Source organism: Hermetia illucens, chromosome 5 (assembly GCF_905115235.1).
Source record: "Hermetia illucens chromosome 5, iHerIll2.2.curated.20191125, whole genome shotgun sequence".
NCBI classification, from domain to species: domain Eukaryota; kingdom Metazoa; phylum Arthropoda; class Insecta; order Diptera; family Stratiomyidae; genus Hermetia; species Hermetia illucens.
The window spans coordinates 11,433,382-11,446,782 of NC_051853.1; the positions used below are offsets into that span (position 1 = coordinate 11,433,382).

General features: G+C 43.7%; 1 protein-coding gene across 1 annotated transcript in view; it reads right to left on the bottom strand.

Moving 5' to 3' along the window:
* Window positions 1–13,401, bottom strand: part of LOC119657538 — a 129,668-nt gene that overhangs the window by 19,640 nt on the left and 96,627 nt on the right. The window contains exon 2 of the mRNA XM_038064481.1: window positions 5,571–5,700. Within this exon, the coding sequence (XP_037920409.1) occupies window positions 5,571–5,700 (130 nt within the window). The remainder of the gene's footprint in view (window positions 1–5,570; window positions 5,701–13,401) is intronic.

The following is a 13,401-nucleotide window of genomic DNA, read 5'->3' on the forward strand; positions in this document are numbered from 1 at the left end:
ACGGGGACCGGAATGGCTCTCTGAGAGCATATGCTCCAGGAGAATTTCTGGAGGATGTGCCCTCTACCTGGTTATTTGCGGTTATTATGGCCTACTTGTGGGAGTTTCATGGTGGTTGTGGTTATGGCTACATCGCGGGCAAAGCTCCGAGTGAGTTTAAGCGTGGAGTTGAGCTGTGCAGCTCGGCTGCCATACCCCTTAGTTGCGGCCTTCTTATCTAGATATCTAACCAGGAGGTGAGAGTAAATAAGGTTTTAATTTGGACTTTTATCTTGTTCTATCGGGGGTGCTTTAGGTGTGCGGCAGCCGCTTTTTACCATGGTGCCAACGAGAATAGCTGCAACCATCAGCGACGTCGACATTTTGTATTATTTTGATATTTATTTTTATTTTTTTTTTAAGTTTCGCTACGGTGGACGGGAGTTTTTTTCATTTTTTTTGTTGTGCTCCCTCCGGTCTCTGTCAGACCACCTTCCGCGCGGCTGCGGAAATTCTTTCGTCGGCGGACGCAAATTCAGTTGGGCCACAGCCGTATTCCGCTCCGGTGTGTCGTCCCTTTTCTCCCCTCCCTCTGAATCACAAGGGAATATGTCGCGCGAGGGAAGATCCGCGGAAGGAGTGCCTCCCTTTTGGCGTCGCAATCCGGCTGCGTAGTTCTGTCAGTTGGAGGCGCAATTTGCACTGACGCCGTCACCAAGTTCGCTGCGAAGGTTAGTACTTTGGGTTTGGGAGGTAGATCTCGATCGCACTGACGGTCGAGATCTGCCTCCTAAAAGGGGCGTTCGGGTGGCCGTTCGCCAGGACCCTCATCGACCTCGACGGTTTGTTGGTACCATCGGAAATACGGAGCTCAAGCGGCTAAATGTATCACCGGATGCACGTTTAGCGCAACAAAAAACTAGGCTCGCTGAGTGCCTTGTCGACGGTTACCCAAAACGCAGTACCACGTCGTCTTACAATCTTCGACCCCCTAAGTAGACGTTGCTTCCTGGTCGACACGAGCGCTGAAGTTTCAGTTCTCCCTGTACCTTGTCCGAGCAGCCTATTTCCCTTAGTTTTTCTCGTTTCCCTGGTTTGGATAATTAGAATACCACCAAATAATTGAAAAAGAGCTGATCTCATCATTCGTACGTAGAGTGTTTGGGAATTCCGAGTCTCCTGCTACATTGTATGCTTGCGGACACGCCCAAGCCCTTATGTCAATTCCCAGAACCCAGTTACATTTACCAGTGTAATATGTAGCGGCAATATGTATCTTCCAAGGTAACACCGAATGCTACTGTGTTGAAGCAGACCACTTTTTTGACTGGAAGTACTCCAAAATTTACCTTAATACCTATAAGGACATTTCGGCTCTATAGCCGTTGCAGGTAAGACTGTATAAATACTAAGTGGTTAGGGAACGAATTTTCTAAATAGCAGTGGAGACGATGCGATGACGTAGGCGCTCAGCACTTGGTTTAGGCCAAAATTGGCAGTGAATAATACGTAATCGTCGTCTTTACTACACTGGTGTTCTCCCTAGCGGTCCAACATTGATATCAGACATAGCCTTGGATCAACGACCCTCAAAATTGATTAATACCGAATCACCTTAATTTACTTAGCTTCAAAGTTTCGGCGGATAATAATTAAGGGCAGTCAGCACAAATGTTAGCCATTTCCCATAGACCCTAAGACAGCCAATTGGACTTACCACTCGATAGTAAACAAAGTATCGGTTGATATCGCGTTTCGTGATCGGACAAAATCGTTGTAATTTCTCCTCATTCCGTCGTTATCTTGGTGCCGACTTTGTGTGCAAGTTGTGGCAAGATTTACTCCCACTTTCGAAAATGTCGAAAATGTTAACCAGCATCATTGAACGGCACACCAACGAGCAAGGCTAGATATAACAACATTGACAGTTTTCCGTCATCCGAAGCGGAAGGCTTAGGACATGCATTTCATCAATGCCGGTGGTAGAAGACCAATTAAGGAGTGACACTTTTCAGTCTATCCCGCTTGAAGACGGCCACTTATCCTTTACCTCCCATTGAACGGACTTTCGGCCAGCTCCATGCTTGATTTATCGCAAGTTTAGGCCTAACGGATACGTTATGCCAAATTCTGCCGGATGAAGCATCCAAGAGTGTCAGTTCATGACCATGCCGCTTGGCTTCCGCAATGCATGCAGCGACTGATGGACAAAATCATCGTTGCGCCATTAAGTATTCACATATTTAGATGGCACACTGCTCATCATAGAACCTTCAACTAATATTTGGTGCTCCTAAGAGATGTGGTTCTCTGTAAGAGACACATTGGCTTGATAAGGAACACCTGGAAAAACAAATTTTTGAAGAAAGGTGTTCGGTGTTAGGGCAAATCATTGGCAATAGGACCATTTGTACCGGCCCTGAAAAAGTATCTCCATTTTACATTTTTCGCGTCCGAGGACTGGTCAGACAGCTACGATTCATTACACGATTTCACCGTTGGCAGACAAGCTGCAGAGGAAATGTCTGTTCTGCTGGTGTGGAGAAGCTATTTTAGCCTTTGATGTAATGGTATACAGGCGAACCAATCATGATCAAGATGAGCTGCAGAAAGGGTTTGGTAGTTTTGTGTTCCTAAGTAGCGGTCTACCTACTTGATGATCTGGAAGGTCTGGCAAACCTTGGGTAGATTGCGATCACTGGCCTATTGGCCTAAAATTGTTTTTCTAGATGAAGGACTAGATCCATAACTGCTAAACTTGCAGACATCAGCAATTTACAACCAAACATTCTGGCTTCCAATAGGGGTATCCTCAATTATTATGGCTAAAGAATGACGAGGTCGGGTAGGCACCCCGAACTCGTATCTCCTTAGGCTCTGAGGCAAGAGAAACGTCGATTCAGGATCACATCTGTGAATGCTCTCTCTTGATCAAGGCCCTTGGGTTCCGAGTTTCTGCTTTACTCACCATTTCCAGGTCTTCGTCCGCTTTTACTATTGTTGTTGTTCCTATTTTGTATTTAAGGTTTCCATGCGGTTTTCATTCGATTTCGCTGCTCCCAAGGCAGAGGAGAGGCAGGGTCTGATGACTTGCCTCTGCTCTGAACGAAACCGTCGGTCGACTTTTTGCTTTTTAAAAAAAAACTTGGGTGTTTAACCCAAAACGAGAGGTTCGTAGATCACAAGAGAAGAAGTAAGTTGCTTCCCAAGTGGTCCGGTCCGTCATCGAGTGGATGCGGACTCAGGACTCCCAGCATCCTCAACAAAAAAAAATTTTCATGCGATTTGAACTCACGGGATCAAGGACGTGAGAAAACTTCGAGAACAACATGAGAGGGACTCAAGTTTCAAGAAGGACCTAACAACATTCCCGAACCTGGCTACCACAGTGGCATGGGACAAATCAGTTGAGCTGCACTCAGGAGGGGAGGGTGCACAGAGGCGTGCAAATCCGTGTCGACAGGACACTTCAGTAGAGCAACGTTCAGGTGCGGGCAGGCTTACAAGGTAAATTTTCATTAAGTTTTCAGATAACTCAGCCCTCGTGGTTGATCTTGATCATCTTGGATGACCTAAAATCTAGACGAAGCAACTCGAATCAAGTTTTTTTATAGCACCTACGAGATAGTTTAGTTTCTCTGAGAAAGTTCATTGATAGACTCGATACTGGCCCAGGAGATTATCAACAAAACTAAAGCAAAAGGCAGCTCTTCGATGAGAAATCCTTCATGGAATGTTTAATGAAGTTAGGCAGCTCCTCATGAGTTGACTTTACTTGAGCTGCTCAGCAGCTTTAACCCTTGGTCTATCCTCTTGGTTCATTATACTTGTATGACCTTGTGAGCATCCTTGGCAAGCGAGTGAATACTTTTGGCTAATAAAGGGTAGTTTGGTACAGCATAAAAGGAGGGTAGTAAGTAAGTGCGACTTTGATTTGAAAAGCTATAAAGCCTACAAATAAGTTCTGTCGGTTTTTGTTTAAAACTTTCTTCCATCTTTCAGGCAATTCATAGATACCATCGCGCCAAAAATTAGCCGGCTTGGCCGCTATCCACTCATCGAGCCATTTTTTGAGTTCGTCGTAATTGGAGAAATGCTGGTCAGCCAGGCCATGCTGCATCGACCGGAACAAATAGTAATCAGAAGGAGCAATGTCTGGAGAGTACGGCGGATGGGGTAGGAGTTCCCATTTCAACGTTTCTAGATATGTTTTAACGGACTGTGCAACATGTAGGCGAGCATTGTCATGTTGCAAAATAACTTTATCATGCCTTTGCTGGTATTGCGGCCGTTTTTTCTTGAGTTCGCGGCTCAAACGCATCATTTGACGTCGGCAGAGTTTGCCCGTGACCGTTTCGTTCGGTTTTAACAGCTCATAGTATACCACACCCAGCTGGTCCCATCATACACACAGCATGATCTTCTCACCATGAATATTCGCTTTGGCCGTCGATGATGAGGCATGGCCGGGGTATCCCCACGTTGCCCGACGCTTGGGATTATCGTAATGGATCCACTTTTCATCGCCAGTAACTATTCGATGCAGAAAACCCTTCCTTTCTTGTCGTTGGAGCAGTTGTTCGCACGTGAAAAAACGTCGTTCGACGTCTCTTGGCTTCAGTTTATACGGAACCCAATTTTCGACCTTTCCGATCATTCCCATTGCTTTTAAACGGTGGGAAATGGCTTGCTGAGTGACTTGAAGTGCTTTTCCAAGTTCTTCTGGCGTTTGCGATGGATCCTGGTCGAGCAATGCCTCTAATTCTTCATATTCAAAAATTATTGGCCGTCCGGCGCGCTCTTCGCCTTCCAAGTCAAAATTGCCACTTTTAAACCGTCCAAACCATCTCTGACACGTTCGCTCAGATAGAGCATGTTCACCATAAACTTCCACCAAAATGCAATGACTTTCGGTTGCTTTTTTCTTCATATTGAAATAATGAAGTAGAACTCCCCGCAAAAACACATTATTTGGTACGAAATTGGCCATTTTCGTTGAAAAAAGTATTGTTGTTTACACTTCAATTAAATAATTTATACTGACGTTTGTGCCTATTGACAGTAGCTTTCCGATGAATGTTTGCAAATGTGGATCAATTGAATAAAAAACAAGCTACGCCATCTATTGTGAAAACCGGCAGAACTTATTTGTAGGCCTAATACCTGAAACTCTAAAGCAGCATAGCAATTTAATAGCAGGACGCATTCTATAATTCATTGGAAGTTTTCCCGGATTACTGAATAGATATTAAGTGTACAATATCACAGTCCCCTCCTAACCAACTGGCGATTTTCACGCAATTTATTCTGGACTTTCCGGATCGGGCTAATTGAATTCTTAATCAAAAAACACGCTCTAATTAAATTCGTGCTTGATCTATCATCAAAGCTGGCTCCATTAAATATTTACAGCGTTATTTCGCCACCCCCAATATAAAACCCGGAACCCCATCCTTTGTCCATTCTGTTAGTGGACGTCTCACTAAATCGCAAAGGATGCCATTGTTTCGAACTAGACTTTACATGGAGGGTGTGCCCGATAAGCAGCCACAATAACACTAACACTACTGCACAAATCTCATAATCCCCACCTGTGACTAGATTAGCATGATGGAACTGGCACACGGCATCTGCCTCGAACCATGAAATTTTATCCCGGAAGAAGCGGTAGAACACGGCAAAGCCGTCCTGTGGCAATGTCCATGTGTTGCTGATGTTCACCTGCAATGAGAAGATTAACAAGAATTTAAAAATACATGAAAATTGTGATGTAGCGAAAACAGGTGTGAAAAAATGGAGACCAAGAAAGTTTTTTAATCGAGAAGTAATTCCAGGCGGAAGAGCACATTCGGATGTGGGGGCAGATGTATGCTATCGGGGGTGTGGATTTGCATTTAATGGCAGATCAATGTTCCAGATTTTCCCAGGGAAGTTTCAGGGCATGCGGTGAGAACTGGGAACTATGAAGAGCTTTTGCGGTTTTTAGATGGAAATGCTGCTTTGTAGATATCATAGAATAGCTTCATCACGATTTCGGAGCCTGACATCAACATTCAATGGACATTTATTTTCCAAGCATAGTGGTTTCATAGAGAACCAGATTGTAGAGTGAATGTGCAATGTTCATCCCGTAAATACTAATTCCTTACAAAGGACACTCAAGTACATAGAGTATCTTAACAAACATCAAATGGATGTATCTCCCATGAGGATTGAAATTTTCTACTTGCCAGAATGCTCCTAAGACTCCCTATGGGGTTTCCGAGGAAGTTCAACTGCCATAATGCCCTGAGAATCGATGTTCAGAAACTCCATCTGAATAGTGTTGAAAGAGCTCGACAAATTCCCTTTTACGAAAAAGTTGTAGAAAACTCCATCGAATGAAAAGAATGAAAAGAATTCAGTTCAGTTTAGTACAAAAATGTCAGGTTCACCAAGATTGGAAAGCAACCAGAGTCTCAGACAATTCCTCCAGAACATTGTGAATCAGCCCGAAGAACATTAGTTCTAGTTAGCAACTGCCACCATTTATACTACGAACGCCTTTGGAATATTGGTCCAGTTTAACGTTCCTCCTCCTTACTTCCTTCACCAGCTCCTTCTGTATTCTGACAACTGCAGACGAAACAGTAAACTAGATCTCCTTCGACCGCAAAATCTCGGTAACTATACTCTCCCGGCTCACGCTCCTTCCCAGCACTTGTGTCCAGCTTCTTCTTTCCACATGCATCACATGAATCCTCCATACCATACCATTGCCTACAGGACAATTCCACGAATTATCAAGCCTAAACGGTGCAGATACTGCCTATAGCAATCACTGTGACTCGTGATAGTAGTTGATTTCTCCATCCTTCTGGATAAACCATACCCTATTGTTGGGAATGATCCTTGAATCCACTGTCTATTCGATGACTCGACCTATCTGTGTCCTCAGAAATTATGCGGTTCTCACCTTGCCGCATTCCTGAATTCTGTTTGCCTCTCCATACGTCTTGCTTGGTATTGCAAGGCAGAATGTAAACTAGGATCATGCCCACCACCGCCAATACTGCCTCATTTGACCCGATTCTAAAAGTGTTACAAAACCCTCATAGCCATCATCTGGTAAATAGAATTCACCTGCTTCCTTCTCTACACAATCTTCTGCAATGTTTCTTAACACCGACATTCGTCAATATTCTTGCAAGCACCACAGTGGCACCAGCTGCTTTTTGATATGCATATTTTAGGTGCCTTCTCAAGTTCAGTTTGGGGTTTATTACCCCCAGGTACTTGACAGTTGGCTTAGAGGCGACCATATGTCCACCGACTTCTACTTTCACAGAGTTTTTCTTCTTTAAAACTGCTTTCGCTTTTTCATTCGCCAGGGTCAACCCGGCCTTTTCCAGCCAGATCCTTACCTTTCTCGCAGTCTCGCTGTCATCGGTAAAGCCTACAATATTAATCTCCCCTAGGACGAGAGGCTCAAGTATTCCATTGTCAATGACATTCCACAGCAAGTTGCCCTGTACCGTATTATGTAACACCTCATTGTGACGATTTGGGAGAGTTCTCGCCGAGAGGTAAATTCCGATCAGACACGCTGAATATCCTGGAATACCTGTGCCAGCCAAGACGCATTCATTTCCGCCCTAAATTCGGGGAGTTGAATGCGCTTTTGACATCCTTTGCCAATACGGTATAGCGGCGACCGGAATTCAGTGCATCTTTTGCTAGCTCATCACCGTGCTTATTGTATCCAGGAAGAGTGGGCATGTCGAAACCCATACTGGCGCTCTGACAGGCCATTACTGCTTTCGACAATAGGTAAAGTCTGTTATAGATGAGTCTCTCCATCATCTTTCCCATTATATCCGGGAGGCAGATCAGATACAATACGATGCTGGACCTCCAGGTGTTTTGTTGGATTTGGGAAGTAACACCAGTTTTTGCGTTTTCCACTGGATAGGCAATATTTTTCCTTTAAGGCATGCCTCGAAGGTGTTGGCGAGTAGGTCGAGCCTAGTCTCACTGTGAGCTTCAAAGCTCTATAAGTGGTGCCTTCTTCAAATAGGGGTCTTATTGTTAGCGATCTTACTTCATATTTCCTTCAGCTCGTTCCTGGTAACTGGCAACATCATCCACTTCTTGACCTGCACCACCGTTTGCCTTCTGTTGTTTTCATGGTGAGGAAACAGAATGACAGGATTTTTTTTTCAAGGGGCGTGGATAGGGCACCTGGTGCGATCTTCGCAGCCTTTTCATTAAGGCATCTTCGCACACCCGTTTCGAGCAGTTGCTTTTACTTTTGCGAATCGCTTCCTTTAAGCGGCCCCGAACTTGTCAATGCATCTCCTCTCGATCGTCACTAGGGAATTTTCCCGTACGTCCCTAGTAAAGCCTCCATCTTCGGAAACATCCAGCTCACAAACCGATTTCGTTGTTCTATCAGCAGTTGAATTGGTGGGAAACAGTCGCCATCTGAGCTTAATAGCATTGCATGCTTCGGTCACGCATTGGCCAGAGAGAGAGAGAGAGCTCTTTTTGGAGCTCGTTTTACCCTTGATTTCCATGCAGATTCCCTGATGATCACTGTATGTCTACTCCTCACTTTCATGTCAAGCAACTCTTCTGATTGAAGCGACGTTCACGTATATCAGGTTCACTATATATAACAAGCCCTCCGTCAAGTGTAGCGCTGAGTGGAAGACTGATAAAGCTTTCTTCCAGGTGCGCCATCGCGCTGCTTAGCCCATCTGATCCTTGACGCAAATTCTATGATCTCGATATGGCTCAATAATTATGGTAACATCTATATCTCTCTGGGGGATGGTTGTCGGAAGTTGATCCTGGGTTATCTGGTGGTGGTTGAGGTTGATCAATATTAATCGAATAGTATACATTCAGTGTCCGCTTGTTAACCGAACACCAACGGAGCAGAGTATCAACGTTGGATTGCAAAAGAGCACAGTCCAGCGGGGACGAAACAGAGGCAAATAATTTAAGGTCGTCTGCGTAAAGCAAACATGAGCAGGTGAGGACGGAAGCGAAGTCATTGATAAACAGCGGGAAGAGCATAGAGCCAAGTATACAGCCTTGGGGAACACCAGAGGAAGAAGAGAAGGAACGAGATGAGCAACGATGAGAACAAAATCAGAAGGAATAGTATGAGAGATAGGTATCAAAAACTTTGGTGAAATCAAATTAAAGCATTTAGCAACGAAGTTGGTAAAGACCAGAAGGTTTGAAGCCGTAGATCTATGTTTCACCAAACCATGTTGCTCTTTAACAAAAAGGGTACCGAAGTGCGTGGTCAGCCAGTTGTTGCCGTATCCCTCAAGGATTTTGGAGCAAGAGAAGAAGAGAGATGGGGCGGTATTTCATAGCGAGAGAAGGGTCTCCGCCCTTGAGGATAGTGATGATAAGGGCCTTTTTCCAGAGATGAACAGAGATTCTTCTAGAGTTTTGTTGTAGATTATACAAGAGGAGGGAACTGTGTTTTTTACAGTTAAGAAGGAAGAAGTTAGGAAGCACTTCGAGAACCAGGGCCGACATTGGTGTCACCAATGAGGAACTCAACCATGGAAAGTGTAAGAAGAGGAATGGCTAGAGATTCGGAATAGCCTGCAGTTAGAAGGGGCGTAAAGAGTGGAGTGGAGAAAACACGGAAGAAAAGTAAAAGCAGAGAAGGTCGCAGAATTGTTGTGGGGAGTTGGCAGTGGAGTCAGCAAAAGTGATTAAAGAAGGGAGAGATTGGATGGGATTACGCGAATAGCGAGAGTGGGACAAAACTGTTTCAAGTTACCACGGGAAAGGCGACTTCAACACTCAACAAGTACTTTTTATGTGTTTTTTAATCAAGGACTTAACAGTGGGCCGCAGCAGATCGTGAGCAAAGTCGGCATCATTCTTAGAAGCCCAAAACTTCTTCTGGAGTGCATGTTACAACCGGATGTTATTAAGGATTTCCGTTGTGAACCTACGCAGACAAGCAGGAGAAGAAGGGACAAAACAGGAGAGGAGATGCGACAGGATATCGTTAAAGGTGCTAAAAGCTTGATCATACTTTGAATAACATAATATGTGATCCCAGCTGATAGACGCTAAAGCCGAATTAAGGCCTTCACAGGCTTTGGCTTTGCGAAAGTTGAACTTAGTAAATTACCGCGCAGTGTTGGAGTTTACAGAGGGGATCCCCGGTTCAAATTCAAGTGGGGGTGGTGAGCATCCCTTGGGGAGGTAACAATTGATTTGGAGTGTTTTTGGCTGATGGGCCCTTGAGTTGGCTATTAAGTCGAGGTGTGACATATTTGTGGAATTGTTTGAAGCATGCTTGGCGGAAGGGATCTTTCTTGAAATTTGAAAATGCCAAAGCTGGTAAACCTCGTTGGCGCAACAATCCATGTTGGATTAGGGCCTTGAAGTGTGTTAGAGCACTTCATTCAAGACCGTAACGGTACACTAGGAGGCAATGTGGTCAGCATTGCGCTCGCCCGAGATTATTACCCTGATTTGACTCAGGTACTCATTCACAGCTGAGTCGACTGGTATCCGGCGTCAAATCACGATACAAATTCCACTGCCAGCAGTGAGATTTGAACCGTGACGTTCCGCACGATAGCCTTGCGCTCTTACCACTCAGCTATCCGGACTATAGACCTTTATATTTATTGGAGACTATGGAGAAAATGCTGGAGCGAATAATTTGTTACAGATTATCCTGGCTACAGAGAATCTGGGAGGCTTTTCAGATATATTCCAGCAGCGATGGTATTTCGGACGACCGCAAAGGAAAGGAAGAGTCTAGAGGAGACATTGGGAGGAATATCAGCATCATTAAGTTCAACTGGGGAAGTACTGGCGTGCAAGAGAACTGGAATGCAGTCGACCACATGGTGGGGCGGATTCAGTACAGGTGGTGCGATGCAAAGGAGGAGAGAAATAAGCGGTTGAGAATGCAATGGATGGACGGAGGGAGAGGTTAGAGGCATGCTTCGCCTTCACTTAATACTTTGTGGTAGTTCTGCGGGGAGAGGATAGCAGTTTTGGGGTGGGTTTAATGGGTTAAAATGGAATCTGAAATCTGGTCAAAGTGTCACAACTGAACGTTTTAAACCTGAATTGAATTTGATTAAAAAGAATCGAGTTTCTGCTTACACACATTAGGGGAAACGCAAATTCAGCAGCAATGACATTCCGCGGTCATTGTGCATCTTTAAGATAGGGACTAGGTTGTTCTGGTAACTTGTCTGTGACCCATGCGGTTAATGTATTCGTATGTCGGTGTCCCAATGATGCTTAGATGGTTTTCTTTGGTGTGTTTCCCTATTACGTGTAATAACTATTACAGAGCTGCGTAATGCCAAATGCCAGTAGCCAGGTGTTCGCAACCATATAGGAACTTATGCGTGGCGTTTTTCTCCCGCAATTACCGTCGGCGGTCAAAGATGCGCAATGATTGTTCAACACCACAAAATTTTGAAAAATGCGCTTGGAGTTGAACCCCCTGCATACACTCTTCTTGGGAAGAGGGCATACATTTAGATGGATAGAAGGAAGACGACTTGAGAATTTTCAGTCATATGAAAACTTTGGAAAGCTAGTTGGGGTGCCATGCGGAGTAGATTAACCTATGCATCACACCATTCTTATCTAATTACCAAGTTGGCCTTTCGCCTTTCGCCTTCTTATGGCGACAAAGGTTCATCTAGGTGACATTAGGTAGTAGTTTTATTAATAATGTCTTGAAATTGGTTGATGAGCAGGGATGCAAAATGTGCTTGAAATGCAAATCAAAATATGCTTGAGAAAGTTAGAAGTTGAGAAGGAAAATGCTCAAAATAATTATCAATAGACTATGCCGGGAGAGATTATATTTTTACTGGTAAATTGCTCTGTAACTTGTGCCATACCATGCCCAATTTTGAGAGTTTTTTATTTAATAAATTAATTCAGAATATTTAAGCGAGCGTAAAATTGTAAGTACTCATTTCATCTTATTCCTCAGAAAAAGCAGAAAAGAGCATCGGAACACTCATTAATTTCCTTCATAAACATATTTTTTTCATTATCCTCCACCATCAAATCTAGGCTGTCCTTCATATCAGAATTTATGGCATTTCAAAACTTTTTTTTTCTGCTCCTGTGGCAATCAACAAGCAATTTACTAGGAACGATAACAAGGTAAACATCTTGAAAACGGAATAGGCCAACTTCTCTTAGGATATCATAATTCAAGTTAATCACCCAATTTCGTCCGGCATTTATTGCCTCCCATCAGCCTGGAAAAAACAAGATGTTCTGGGAATTTTCATTTAATTCTTCATTTTAATTGTCAATAAAGGCTAGACCAAGTGTAATTCTATGCGAATATATTAACTTGTTTTCTTGGAAAAATTCTCACCCTCGTGAATTTGTAAATTCGATATCCAATAGGCGATTTTGCTAGACAATGGTATGTACGCAGTATGAAGGACTCTCTGAAGGGAGTTTCACGTCTCCGTGTTTATTTTGTTTTGTCTTTCAACACACTACGACGTAGGAGGTCATTCCACGTGGATATTATGATACAACTACGCTGAAGCGTAAAAAAATTATAGTACCGTGTGGGTGGTAGGTTTTACTGGTTCGTCTGAGGATAAGGCTTTCACCGAGGAAAAACTCTACGAAATGACAGGAAAGAAACTGGACAGAGTTCTTGACTATGGTATGTTCTCTGAAGGCATCAAGGACAAAGGACTTATGTATTGTATCTTATATGGTTGTATCGTCGTCGTTTTACATATGTAGTTAATCTTTTTGCGTATTAAAGTGCTGATATGCATACTAAACATTACAGATCACATTGACGATAATAGTCTTTTGATGGAGGAGGATTCCAGCTGTAAATGAATTTGCACCTAAAAATGTCCATTACCACTCATACATAGTAAGTATATACAGCGTGCGGCAGCATAACTTCCTTTTTTCAAAACTCAATAAAAACTATGTATGCATCGGAAAATATTTATTTATTTTGGGTGAATGCAAAGGCGTGTGATGCAATTCTCGAGGGTTGGTGTCAGCCCTGTAGCGCATGTTTTGTTTGTTAACCGACCCACACAAATGAAAATGGGCTTCATCGCTAAAAAAACAATAGCAACGACATCAAGAAGAAGCTCACACGCGTTCATCCGAAAATTGAAGTCACGTTCTGAAAGTTCCTGCACTATCGCCATCTTATAGGGATGAAAATGAAGATCATCACGAAGAATTCTTCTCACAGAACGATCGGATCGTCCAAGGGCAGATGCGTGTTTGCGCGCAGAACGCCGTGGCGATCGCAACATTGACGCTCTCACTGCTTCAATGTTCTCAGGTGATCTAACGGGCCGAGGGACTCCAGTTCTTCCTTTTGTCGCGCTTACAGTTTGTCTGAATGTAGTGATTCATGTAACAATT